Source organism: Tremella mesenterica (assembly GCF_000271645.1).
Source record: "Tremella mesenterica DSM 1558 unplaced genomic scaffold TREMEscaffold_2, whole genome shotgun sequence".
Classification (NCBI taxonomy): domain Eukaryota; kingdom Fungi; phylum Basidiomycota; class Tremellomycetes; order Tremellales; family Tremellaceae; genus Tremella; species Tremella mesenterica.
In genome coordinates, this window is record NW_006711226.1 from 2112578 (window position 1) to 2126290 (window position 13713).

Genomic DNA, 13713 nt, shown 5'->3' on the forward strand with positions numbered 1-13713 from the left:
CCCCCCCCCCCCCCCCCCCCCTCTCTCTCTGTGATTATATGTGTGGACAGTGTAGGTTCGGTTTCACTGATTTATCACAGAATACATGATGTGTGTCACTTCTGTCGATCCTTATTGGCTAGCAGATCTAGGCAGTGTATTCTTCTCCATTAGAGAAAAGAACTTTGACGCTTTGGCAAGAGCAAGAGCCAATAAAGATTTCAGTAAACGTACTGAGCTAGAAGCGGAAATGGCACGTCAAAGAGAAGAGTGAGTCAACATTATATTACCCTATCACTCGATATAAAAATTGTCAAAGAGCAAACACATGACAGCGGGTCACTCACCTTGTCTTACTCCTCTCCTGGTCTGGAATGTCTCCCCTATGCGTACGTCGATGGTGACTCTTAGTTTCGCTCGCTTGGTAGAATATTGTAGTGAAGAAGATGAGAGAATGAGACTGATGAGATAGAATCGAACGTATGAAAATACAGAAGTTACAAGAAGAAACAATGAGTAAAGCTCCGAAGATTGGTGGAATGACAGTGACTCATACGCCCAGAAGCGCTGGGATAGGGGCGGGAGTAAGAGCTTCCGCTACACCCCGTAGAAGAGGGGGTATTTGATATGGTGGAAGAATGTATCTTTTATCCATCATCCAAAAAATCATTCAGAAGTATGATGCCATACTGATAATTAACATTCTGTCCATCTCAACACGAAGCTTGGAGCCTAGGGGTACAGATGTTTACTCTACATGAAGACTTGAAGATATCAGGTCGTAAGAGAAAGAATGCATACATCATGAAAGCTTTTCGACGATCGACCATCAACATATCATCGAGCGCTGTGGAAGAGCGCGCAGAAAGTTGACTTTCTGTCCTATAATCTGATAGAGCATCAGATGAGGGAGCTTCAAATATGAATACTCCCTATGAGTTGATACTCAACTGTCAGACAATCTGGAGCGATATGTATGATATGGACGGAATATATGAATACCACACTGAATCACACTTCACTAGAAGAATCGGAAGATTGATCATTGGTATATCTCTGACCCTTTATCATTCGCCAAAAGAGTGGTTTATCTCCCGTCCAGAGCATGGCGAGGGGTAAAACAGCTATACAACATGCGAAATTGAACCTGAATATCAGTCATCCTCTCTTCATTCCTCCTGTCCACACACTCTTTCTCTCGCTCCCTTCTCATGTTCGTCCACACTCACAATACCTACTTATTTGATGATCAACAATTCGTAGATCTGGTTCACTGCGTCAAGGTTGACACGCTGATGTATGGGGAAAGGGGGAGCAAAGGAGGAAGACCCACCAACATACAGCTGGCCATCCAGCACCAGGACGATCATACAATTGTCCACCGGCAATAGCTCCCAAAGCTGAAGATGAGGCTGATTTTCAGTTGTTAGAATGAGAAACGAAAGAAAGACTTACCGTAAGCGACATTTATAGCTCCGAATTGATCTGATCGGTCAGCTATCAACTCAAAGCACGATGAGAAGGACTGACGAATCTCGCCTACACCTTCCTATTCATTAGCGGTGATGAAATATGGAAAACAAGAATACTAACGGTTTTCCTAGCAATCTTTGAGACTTCTACACCTGTTGGAGACATGGTACAACTCAAAAAGAAATCTGAAGTAGTCAGCATTCGTGCGTACCGAATTCATGAAACAAACATTGACATTGAACATGTTGTGATGGCTGATAAGAAGAGGGATACAAGAGGGAAGAAGGCAGGAGAATAGAGAGGAAGAGAAGGAAAAGATAAAACTTACCGATACAGGTGAAACAGAAAATGAAACCTGGCAAATTCGTCTTCAATAACAACAACAGAGTAGAAGGTATAGTAAGCAGGATAGAAGGTACAGCAACACTCTCTACACCCCATTTGTCAGACATTGCACCGGTAATCGGTCCCGCTACGAAGGCAGGAGCACAAGCAATAACTCGCGATCAGTGATTACTACTTCCATACTCGAATGGTTTGAACTTACGATAGATCAAACCGACAAAAGAAGAATCTTTACCCCATACACTTTGTACTCTAAGGGTTAGTCTACGTGGTCAGTTGTTTTGCCCTTGCTCTTCAGCTCAACTCACGTGGGATCGAAAGCCCCAACTAACAGACCGAACAGTCCAGTGAGAGCTAAAGCGGTCATCCCCCTAGGAGAAGATATAATCTTTCCCATTACTCCCCAAGGAGAAAGGTTGACTTCTGTACTGGATGCGGTCTCAGATTTGAATGTACTCGTGGTTGAGAGAGGACTTGACGGAGCGGAGTTGGCCTGTATTGAGTTTGAATTTGACATTTGACGAGAAGGTTCAATTACCAGTAGTCGCATGAGCAAGTCAACACCACAGAGACCGATGCAAAACACGAAAGGCGCATGCCAACCAAGTGCTTCGTATAGTGCACCGCCGATAGGAGGGGCCTGTCCATTAGCTTGAGGATGGAATTTTTGGGAGAGAGCCTTACAGCTATGGTACCGATGGCAATTCCCGAGAAAGCGAAACCAATCTGTCTGCCCATGTTCTTTTCATCACACGTTTCGACTCTGCTAGGTCAGTGTCAAGGGTTACTCGTCTTAATGAGTATACAAACATCAAAGCGAACCCGACTACAATAGGTCAACTTAATTCAATACCGAAGAGAAATCCACTCGCCTGACCATATGACGGTCCCGGCACATCCTTGGATGAACCGGGCCACCACCATCGCCCAATATGGATTGGCAAACATGAACAGCAACAAAGCACCGATGATCGTGATGACCCCGCCTACAAGGGGTAGACGGCGATGAGGATGTCGATGAAAGTAGTATGCGACGGGAAAGGTAGCTGTTCATTAGCGAGGATTTAACACCTTCGTTGGCAACACGGGTCAGAGGGGCAAGGGACTTACCGAGTACTTGGCCCCCAGCGTAGGATACCATCAGCCAGGAGGCGAGTCCAGATACATTAGAGTAGCCCAAAGCTTGGAGACGAAACGGTACCACCGGAACGAGTGCCGCCTGTCATCAATACATGCACTACAAGATGCACAAGGACTCACGTAACAAAAGCAGTCTGTTGCTACACCCAGAGCGACGACTGATGGGTCAGCCATGCGCCGTTCACGTAGGGATGCACTGACCAAAAGTGATGTACCAAATAGAAGCCCGCCAGCCCTACAAATCAGTAAAGTGGCGAACCCTAAGTATCAAGAAAGACTTACTTTATTCCGGTAGTTAGTATCAGGACTTAGAGGAGCCGTGGAGGAAGAAGGGCTGAAGGGTCTTTCAGTAATCAGTTCTGTTTTATGTGGGAAGGATGACGTTTCACCTTGTTTCATCGTGAGTCGTGAGTAAGAAGGTCAGGTCAGTTGTGCAGTAAATAATGAGGGAGAAGAGGGCGATGCTAGAAAGATATGTTTTCTCGGCCTCAGTGATCACTGATCGGAGATCATCGTCGAATACAAAGGAGGTGAGATGCTTTTTCGGGGCCGACGAAGCGGAGTCCGACGTCTGAGCGAACATTGGACAGTGACTAGAAGACAATGACGCCGAGCGTCATATCAGCGTATGGTGAGCTCCTAGTGTGTGCATGACGAGAAAGCCTTCGACGAGGGGTGAAGGCCAAAAATTCGGAATGGACATGATCCGGTTGAAAATGTTTGGTGAGATATTCACCATGTCGGTGACCATACAATGCCCCGCTGCATGGCATGTAACCTTTCTTCTTTGCCCATATCCACTAGCGCCTGTCATAAGTTTAGCGTACCATAATCTCGGAAACGACCACTCACGTGTGTCATTGTACGACTCATCATTGGCCACTGCCTTTGACCACTCGGTCCTCCAAGACCATCCGGTCTTCCAGGTGCATCGAACGGTCGACGTACTCCGAACTCTTCCATCGTGGGTAAAAGCATGAAAGAGAGTGGTTGCTCGGACTTTGGTGCCGCTGGTAATGATGAGGTCGCTTGCGCCGTTTGAGCCCCATAAGGGTTGAGAGTAGGGACGGGCATGGGACGAACGAGGTTGTGTTTTCGGGCAGCTTTCAGTTCCTTCTCTCTCAACCTGAGGAGTCAGCCGGTTTCACGAGCATTCAGGACACGGCAGTCTTATATGGGACACGTGTAGTTTCGTGGTGGAGTGACTCACTTGAGCTGACGTTTCGCTTCCTTGGTCTCCTCTTTAAGTCTCCTCTCCTTCTCCTTATTCTCAAGTTTGACCCTGGCCGCTTCTGCTCTCTTCTCCATCTTCAGTCGTTTGATCTGCTCGTCCCTCGTCTTCTGAAGGAATTTTCTTTGTTCCTTAGGTAAATATTGCCATTCTGCGGGGTCGCCGACAGGGAAGTTGTAAGGGAATTCGAAGGGAGAAGGAGTTTCCGAAGAGGCACCCTCGATGACGGGCAGGGGACGACTGTAATCATACTCTGGTTCAGGAAATGGATAAGGAGACATGTTGTCTTGGTATGATGGTACTGCACCTCCTCCACCGAACATAGCCGCTGAGTGACCCCCTCCTCCTCCGCCGCCACCACCACCCCCTCCACCGAACATGGCAGAACTGTGAGAGCTAGCGTTACCTCCTGGATACATCCTACCGTTCGTCTGCAACATTCAGCTGTGCCCTTACGACTCCCTTGTACTTTTGAGACACAGTAGCTCACTTGTTGTGGACCCCACTCTATATTTCCGTCAAACAAGCGACTCCAGAAACCCTTATCCTTGACGTACACTTTTCTCGTCCGAGGTGGGGCTGAGGGATTGACAGGATCATAAACTGTTTCAAAGCGAACACGCGCTTTTTTGATGTTCCCCCCTGTTGGCTCTGTATAGGGTAGGCCGAGTTTGGCCGCTTCGACAGCAGGGTCAGGCATTGGGTCAAAGAAGCTGAAAGCGGTATAGTCAGCGATGTCAAACGAGGAATACACCTTTGGCTTTTGGAGATATGAGGGTCAGAGATGATTGTCCCATGATGGTCCAATAGCTGACGAGTCGGCGACATTTAGAGAACAAAAAGATTCGCTGTAATGTGGTTGATGCCATCAAAAGTGTGGTCCCCATCAGTTCCTCTCCTCTCATCTCCATGACGACCGTGGGAAAATACCTCACCGTACTTACCATACTCGTAGCCACGATGACGAGCCAAGCGTCACCCCTTACCTTTCACTCCTCCACCTTACCTCCTTCCTTCAGCCAAAATGCTGCAACCTCGGACATGGGATGCCCCTCGCAGGGGTCCAGGTATATGCTCCATGAGAGGGAGTTGCGGAAAGACGAGCATATTTGGCGCTGAACTACCTTGTCCAGACGATGACGATGCTACGCCGGTCAGTGGCAACCTCCTTCTTTTCTGCTCTTGCTGACAACGTGCAGCCTAGTAGTGAGCTCCTCCAGCTCATGCGATCAGTATGCGGACCAGCCTTTGCTGCTCCTGAAGCTGTCTGCTGCACTCAAGACCAGCTTTCCACTCTAGGCGACAAGTTACAACAAGCGGCACCCCTGATTGCTTCCTGTCCTGCTTGTATCAATAACTTCCGTTCTTTCTACTGCGACTTTACCTGCTCTCCGAATCAATCGACCTTTATTTCTGTTCTTTCCACTCAAGAGACCACTGATGGTCGTCAGGCGGTCAAAGAAGTCGACTATGAAGTTAGCGACCAGTTCAAACAGGGGTTTTATGACAGTTGCAAGGATGTTCAATTTGGAGCTACCAACGGATTTTCCATGGATTTGATCGGTGGAGGAGCAAAGAACGCATCTGCTTTTCTCAAATATATGGGAGATGTCCGACCTGGATTAGGTTCCCCATTTCAGATCAATTTCCCGGACAATGACGACAGTCAATACACTCGACAACCATTGAAATGTTCCGACCCAGCACTTGCCGCTAGATGCGCATGCGCCGATTGTCCTTCTATATGTCCTACCTTACCTTATGTCCCACCTCCAACAGCAGGAAGATGTACAGTCGGTGCTGTATCCTGCCTCACATTCTCTCTCCTCATCATTTACTCCGTTGCCATACTTCTAGGACTCGTCTTCTTCTCTTGGAAACAAGCACTCCGACATAGACAAAGAAGATACGAACGTGTGGCCCTTTTAGATCCTCCACTCTCACCCTCGACATCTGGTCCCAACAATGGTGTGGAAGGACTGATTGGACGAGGTGACGATGCGGAGTCTGGACCGAGTGGATCTATACATTTTCGTCTAGGCAGAGGGGCTAGTCTGTTGGATCCTATGGAACATCTCCAACCGAAACAAAACAAGATCAATGCTACTTTACGGCGCTTTTTCTATCGTCTTGGTTTGACATGCGCTCGACGACCTATGGAGACTTTCGCCCTAGCTGCTGTAGTCATAGCTGCTCTGAACATCGGATGGAAGTATTTCCAAGTAGAGACCGATCCTGTCAGATTATGGGTCGCACCATCGAGCGAGAGTGCTACCGAGAAACACTTCTTCGACGAAACCTTTGGACCTTTCTATCGAGACGAGCAAATCTTCATCACTGCCAAGCAAGGCACTCCTATGACATATGACACGCTGGAATGGTGGCTCAATGTCGAGACAGAGATTATGCAGTTGAAATCGCCCAGCGGGCATACGCTGCAGGACGTTTGTTTCGCTCCTGCAGGCAAAGGAACGGCTTGTGTGGTACAGTCCATCTCGGCATGGCTGGGAGATGACATGGAACAGTGGGGAGATCAATGGAGAGATAGAATATCGGATTGTGCTGCCAGACCCGGAGAATGTCTGCCACCTTTCGGGCAGCCCATCCTACCTAATTTGGTGTTGGGAGGTGGGGATGGTGATTGGCTCAACTCCAAAGCCTTCATCATTACTTACGTTGTGGACAATTTCAATGATGATCGTGTACTTCCTGCTGAAGAATGGGAGAGGACCTTACGTGACTATCTCGCCGGTCTATCCAAAGATGGAGTGACGATCACGTATTCTACAGGTATCAGTCTGGAAGAGGAGCTCAACAAGTCGACAAACACCGATATGAAAATAGTGGTACTCTCTTATCTTGTCATGTTTCTCTATGTTTCTCTGACCCTCGGCGGCGGTATCCCTCCAAGTCTGATAGCTTCGACTTGCCGGAGCATATGGCGTGCAGCACATAAATTCGCCTCTACGGTTCATCTAGTCGAAACGCCACCTCCAACGCCGACTCTCTCGGCCACCCTGACAGCTTCGGCGATCCCTCGACTGTTGTCGGTCAACTCGAAATTCTCATTAGGACTTTTCGGAATTTGTATCGTCCTCATCGCCGTCTCGTCATCCGTTGGATTGTTTTCGCTCCTAGGGGTCAGAGTCACACTCATCATAGCTGAGGTTATTCCTTTCCTCGTGCTCGCCGTGGGTGTGGACAACGTTTTCATCCTTGTTCACGAGCTTGATCGACAAAATGCTCTTCATGCTGCTGAGGATGAGTCGATCGACTCCGACCATCAAAGTCAGGTGCAGAGTCATGGGGCTTCGCTTTCGGCAGAGGAAAGGGTTGCTCGAGCGGTAGCCAGGATGGGTCCTAGTATCCTTCTGAGTTCCGTGACAGAGACTGTGGCATTTGGGTTGGGTGCATTGGTTGGAATGCCTGCCGTACGAAACTTTGCCATCTATGCGGCGGGTAGTGTGGTTTTAGGTGCAGTGATGCAAGTCACTGTCTTTGTCAGTGCGATGACATTAGATCTACGTCGATCAGAGGTGAGTCGTTTGGTTTTTGGATTGTTGATGAAAGTTCTGATGATAAAAGGCTATGAGAATGGACTGTTTCCCTTGTATTCGTCTTCGACCTCCAATAGGACTATACGATCGATCACCTGTATCTTCCGAATCTCCACTCGCTAGATTTTTCCGAAAACATTACGCTCCTACTCTTCTTCGACCCGAAATCAAGCAAGCCGTTGTTGCTTTATTCGGCGCTCTGTTATTGGTCTCCATCATCGGAATGCAACATATCACCTTAGGTCTCGATCAACGATTAGCATTACCTTCTTCTTCTCACCTCGTACCATATTTCAACGATCTTGATGCTTATTTCGATTTCGGTCCTCCTGTTTATTTCGTCGCTCGTGATGTTGATCCTACCACTCGAACAGGTCAACAGAAGATGTGTGGAAGATTTACCACATGTCTCGAATTAAGTATGGCAAACATACTTGAAGCAGAACGTAAACGACCCGAAAGTAGTTTCCTAGCTACCCCTCCATCCGTTTGGATTGATGATTTTCTACAATGGACAAATCCTTCATTCGAATCATGTTGTCGAGTCAAGAAAACCAGCCCTGATCTATTCTGTAACTCACATGATTCAGCAAGACAATGTCGACCTTGTTTTCAAGATGAAAATTGGGATAGTACAATGTTAGGATTTCCTGAAAATGAAGATTTCATGAAATATCTTCAACAATGGTTATCATCACCTACAAACGAAGAATGTCCATTAGGTGGTCAATCAGCTTATTCAACAAGTTTAAAATTATCAAATTCGAATGATTCAATTTTATCAAGTCATTTCAGAACCTATCATACTCCTCTAAAATCTCAAGAAGATTATATAAACGCATTAGAAGCTTCAAGGAGGATTTCCAATGAAATTTCACATCAAACTGGAATCAAAGTTTTCCCTTATTCTTTATTCTACGTTTTCTTTGATCAATATTCTCACATAATCAATACCGCTATCAAACTTTTATCATTAGCGTTAATAGCTATTTTCATCATCACTTCAATTTTGTTAGGATCTTGGAGGACAGGAGGTATAGTAACTTTTACATGTGCTTTGGCGACTTCTACAGTTGTGGGTATCATGGGATTTTGGGGGATAAGTTTGAACGCTTTAAGTTTGGTAAATTTGGTCATAAGTGTAGGTATTGCAGTCGAATTTTCAAGTCATGTGGCTAGAGCTTTTATGGGTGCAGGAGGTGGTTGGGAAAAAGATCAAAGAAGGGAAAGAGATGAAAGAGCTATTGCTGCTTTGGTAGATGTTGGACCTTCGGTGAGTTTGATTTTTTGTTACGTATCCTTCTTCTTCTTCTTCTTCTCCCATTCCTTCCTTCCTTTTTTCGTACCACACTTACTAGACGTCTTTCCATCAGGTATCACTCAGTCAACTCTCTCCGGTCGCGTATCAATTGAGAAGATCTTTCCGTGGTATCTCATAAGTGGTTCCTTGACCAGACGTCTTCTTACTACAACGACAAGAAGAATTTTGCTATTCCCCTTACACAAAACTTTGTTTGGAAGAAACCTTTCCTTCGACGATCGACCAATCTCTGTAATCAATCTGACCACTTGAGGTAGGTAGCGAAGAAACGGCATCGCAGGAGAATAGATTCGTTGAACACTCCGAGCACATACTAATCCCAGGTATTCTCAGGAATCACACTCACCAAACTTATCGGAATTTCCGTCCTTGCTCTCACTCGATCAAAATTACTCGAAACGTATTATTTCAGAATGTGGCTTTCCCTCATTATAGCTGGTGCGACACATGGCTTGATACTATTGCCTGTCTTATTGAGTTATCTGGGTGGACAGGGGTATAGTTTAGAAGACACAGATGAAGAATGGGTGACTAGTCAAATGAGAAGACCGTGAGTATTTATATTCTTCCTACTTGCCTTATATCCCATCACGTGCAGATCACCTTTTGATAAAGCCACACCTGGTGACTGGGGATGCCGAAAAGGTGTAACATGTAACAAGTGCTGACGAGATAGGATGGACTATGAATATGCTCCATTTGCAGATACCGACTCTATGATTTCTGATCGATAAAATCACCACATCCATCATCTCTCAGTTTACATCGGTCATGTGTGTATGCATCTGTGAGGAATCAATCATCTATATGGAATGAATGTCGCTTGCTGTCTGTGGTTTTACATCCGATTCAAGATTCGTACACCTATTTGGTGGAATATCATACGTCAATTTGCACATCGTCAACCCTCCAAGGGTTCTTCCACCTCATCTTCATCCATTACCACAAGAGGTTTTGCACTATTCATGGCTGTCTCTTCCGTTTCATCCTCCAGTCGTTTCCTACGTGATGCCAAAACTTGTCTTCGATGTTTGCTCGGCCTATTGCGTGCTTTAAATGGACGGAGAGTGTCATCATTTTGGATCGGATGGGATTTCCGTGGTCCGATATGAAGTTGAATCTGTATGGATGACTACTGATTAGCACATGCGACTCAGAAGAAAGGGTAAAATTGAATGACAAACCTTTATACGTGACACACGCTCTGGTTCATCTTCCTCTATAGCTCCAACCCCAGGAAACTCCTCCTCCCCTTCTAACCCGGTAGGATTTGAGAGATCCGGGAGAGTAGATACCTCGTCTACACATTCAACACTACCAGTTTTGATCTCGTACCACATCCCTCCGGAACCTTTTGGATAAGGCAGGATGTCCAAGAGAGCGTGTAAGAGAAGTAAGGCATGTGGTATGGCGGCACTCAAAGCGTGCAACGTCAAAGTAGTGTAGCTTTTTTTGGTCAGCCGTTGTACCTAATATCATATATTGAAACACTAATTCAGTCTTGTCACTAAGAGGGAGAAACACATACACTAATGAGAGGGGGGGGGGATGTTTGTGGTAAAAAGAAGAAAACTAACCCCTCATCCAATACTAAACTTCGACATCTCCCTATCAACGTTCCTAGACCCGATTTACGCGTGACGAGAACCACCTCCCTTCCATATCCAGCCTTGGTAGAATCAGTCCGTCTAGTTTTCAATCCCTGTAAAGTCTTCAAGGGCAGATTGGGTTGTCGTCCATTGATCGCACCAGGATGCGAGGAGGAAGATACAGGAGGTAGAGGAGGTGCGAGTTTACGTCGAATGACGTTTCGAGAAGAAGAAGGATGAGGAGCTGGAGCTTTAGGTTTTCGATGTCTTTCAAACTCGTACTGGCCAAAACCTCTATCTGTCAGTTTCTCACTTTCATACATCCGACGTCAGTAGATAGAGTGGAAAGGTTCATCTGGAATCATCTGTTGATATAAAAGACAGAGACACTCACTCCGACATGATTTCACCGACAAGTCTATGGTTGAGCTCCTGCTAATGAACAACGACTGCCAGCTCACCCTCGTTCAACGCCGTCAGGCCTACGGATTTAAGAGGACGGTACGGTGGTGAAATGTGAGTGGTCGACGGTGAAGGTCAATGATGGTGATGAGTGAAAGAGATGGTAGAGAAGAAGAACTGTATCAACGTCTATTGACTGAATCCATTCCCAGTTATTGTGAGCGGAAGAGGGAGTGTAAAGCTCTAGCTCTTCACTGTAGTTTTACGTGTAAGAGTATAGAAAGGGGCTACCTAAGTACAAGTGATGATGAGGGAGACTGTATATGCTTGGGGTGATGTCACAGTAGAATGAGAGAGATGTGATTATGCTGAAAAAGTGGGCAACACAACTTCTGACCAAATTCCACCAAATGACCAAATTCCCCAAAAGTGGCAGCGGCTGCGGTCAGTTCATCTTGCGGGCCGCGGGGCTCCACATCTATGGAACGCGGAAAGGGCCATTCGTTTTTTTTTTTTTCCGGAGAATTTTTTTTTTGAGCCGTGATCTTTTTTTTTTCAGCGATCAAACTTTACTCTCAATGATTCTCATCGAGATCATCGAAATTCAACCGCACTCGCTGCTTCGTGAGTTACTTCCAATCCATTGATTGTTTGATGGCTTCGATGAGTATCATCGACTCTTCTATATTTGTAGTCTGATACTCTATGCATCATCGAGATCTATCGACTGTCAGGAATTTTAGCGTACACTTTCTTGCCTTTCTTATCGAGAACACCTCCCGTCCGCACTGCAACTCTTGCTACTAACTCCATTGCTTCACCTACCCTCTCGGCAGCAGCTTTCCTAGACGCCTTATCCGTCTTGTCGGACTCCACAACACTCATCACGGCCCGAATGGTCGAGGCTGCTGATTGTAAACAAAGCATTTCGGCCATTGTATCGGCTGAGGGAGCGAACGAGCATTCACCAGCACAACAGACACATTTGTTATACGCCGGTAGCATGATACACTCGATATTAGCCTTTTGACAGGCAAAGCAACGGTATATTCCCTCAAATGGTGTGTGATTTGGGTCTAGTTTGGCTTCCTGACGATTAATTGGACATGCTTTTGATACTCACACACCTCAGAGCTTACTCACAGCTATTTTCTTATCACGTTTAGCATTGCGAGGCATGCGTGGACTAGAACTCAAGTCGTTCCCATCGGACTTCTTTCGCTTCGTTTGTCACAGTCAGTCACATCGGGATTCTGACCTCCATGGCTCAGCCGCTCACAAGGGGTTTGGGGAGCCATCACGATCCTACTACGCCTGTAATCAACATCGACCCAAACATCGTGAAGTGTTGCTGTGAATCTTGCACTCACACTTTGCTACAATAACACTTCAGCTGAGTGTCGTAAATAGAGACCTACTAACAGTCGATAATGATGGATGTGATTTATCTCACGTTGCGAAGTAAAACAGCGGTGGTAACAGAGATCTCAAAGATGTGGTCAGCCTCTCGATGAACATCATTGAGATTGTTTCATGTTGCTTCTGTCTGATACCTCTGGCCGACCTCCTTTGGTGTGAATTACGTCAAGATTCGGTATATCTCGATGATCCTCATTGAGATATATCAGTACTGACTGCTAACCATACAACTTGCTTTATTTTTGTAGCGCTTTATCTAATTTTCGACCCAGGGGTCACTGATCACTGCTAGCATGCACAACATGTAGACAACATGTTGTCCTTATTAATCAGTATGTCATTCAGTAGCACGTTGCTCACTCGGGTTTGAGGATATGATATATGATAGTATTTTCATTCCCTCACAGCTGATGGGTTACGTGATCACTACCATACTAAGTTACTCACTGCTCCTGCACCGCTGGCAAACTCAAAGAGTTCTCTACTTCGCTCATGTCGGCTGATTCTTCTCGCTTAGGTACCACCTGCGTTTCCGACCACAGCAGCCTCTTTCGAGTCCACATATCTGCTATTTTGATATTGATCCGAACTCGATCTTCCTTAACTAATTCTAATTCTTGCTTCCCCTCCTCCACAAGAAGTTCTTCGGATAATATCAAACCTATTCCTGTAAGCTGCTGACTGATTGACTGACCGTGAAGCTACAAGCCTCACTTTGAGTCTCTAGGTGCATGATTAGATCATGAAGCACGGCGTGGTAGTACGCATTCCTCTTTCCTCTCACGTCTAGGTCATGAGTAGCGTGTCCAACGCCGTAGTACGACAGCCCCTCCCAGTCCACATCCAGCAGGACAGGCTGCCCAATACGAAGCTGACGTGAGCCCTTAATGGCGTCCTCGAGAAACTTGAGCAAATCATCGATTTCATAACCGCTGGTCGAGAAAGACATTGTGACTGTGCTTAACGTCAGTGACATTTCTCACTGCTGAAAGCCCTGGATCACCTGAAGTATGTTATTCAAAGATTCTCACTCAGTATAACGGATATGAAGAGGTTAATCCAAGATGATAGATGCAGCACGATCTCAGACCTGCTGTCAAGGGCGCAGACTACTGACCCCTGAAGTATCTCTCATGGAAGTCTCTATCAATCTCGATGACATTCATTGAGATCTATGTATCCCTATCGTGCTTCACTGCAATTTCCATTGCAGCATGTTTTCCCGAAGGAATGCAGGTGATGAAATGTTGCGTGGTT

The 13713-nt window shown here is 46.1% G+C and overlaps 4 protein-coding genes across 4 annotated transcripts in view; 2 read left to right on the forward strand and 2 right to left on the reverse strand.

The window, feature by feature from the left end:
• Positions 1-605, forward strand: part of TREMEDRAFT_67867 (uncharacterized protein) — a gene marked incomplete at both ends in the record, with an annotated part of 5018 nt that extends 4413 nt beyond the window's left edge. Inside the window, 2 exons of the mRNA XM_007002959.1 lie at positions 136-249; positions 452-605. Coding sequence (XP_007003021.1) covers positions 136-249; positions 452-605 — 268 coding nt within the window. The remainder of the gene's footprint in view (positions 1-135; positions 250-451) is intronic.
• A 445-nt stretch (positions 606-1050) lies between these two features.
• Positions 1051-3169, reverse strand: TREMEDRAFT_14387 (uncharacterized protein; the record flags this gene model as incomplete). The annotated part of the gene is made up of 12 exons (XM_007002169.1): positions 1051-1126; positions 1313-1391; positions 1435-1483; positions 1573-1637; positions 1781-1951; positions 2000-2061; positions 2106-2437; positions 2482-2560; positions 2651-2843; positions 2908-3016; positions 3058-3095; positions 3139-3169. Coding segments are annotated over 12 exons (1284 nt in total), but the record flags the coding sequence as incomplete, so codon positions are not given.
• Positions 3170-5192: 2023 nt separating this feature from the next.
• On the forward strand, positions 5193-9780 carry TREMEDRAFT_60540 (uncharacterized protein; the record flags this gene model as incomplete). Its single annotated transcript, XM_007002789.1, has 5 exons — positions 5193-5321; positions 5368-7704; positions 7754-8998; positions 9370-9596; positions 9723-9780. 5 exons carry the CDS (start codon positions 5193-5195, stop codon positions 9778-9780), a joined length of 3996 nt encoding a protein of 1331 aa, XP_007002851.1.
• Positions 9781-10119: 339 nt separating this feature from the next.
• Positions 10120-13405, reverse strand: TREMEDRAFT_60541 (uncharacterized protein; the record flags this gene model as incomplete). The annotated part of the gene is made up of 10 exons (XM_007002790.1): positions 10120-10178; positions 10248-10492; positions 10624-10929; positions 11030-11053; positions 11786-12048; positions 12161-12171; positions 12317-12388; positions 12817-12863; positions 12904-13117; positions 13171-13405. The coding sequence occupies 10 exons, from the start codon at positions 13403-13405 to the stop codon at positions 10120-10122; spliced, it is 1476 nt and encodes a 491-aa protein (XP_007002852.1).
• Positions 13406-13713: the final 308 nt, after the last annotated feature.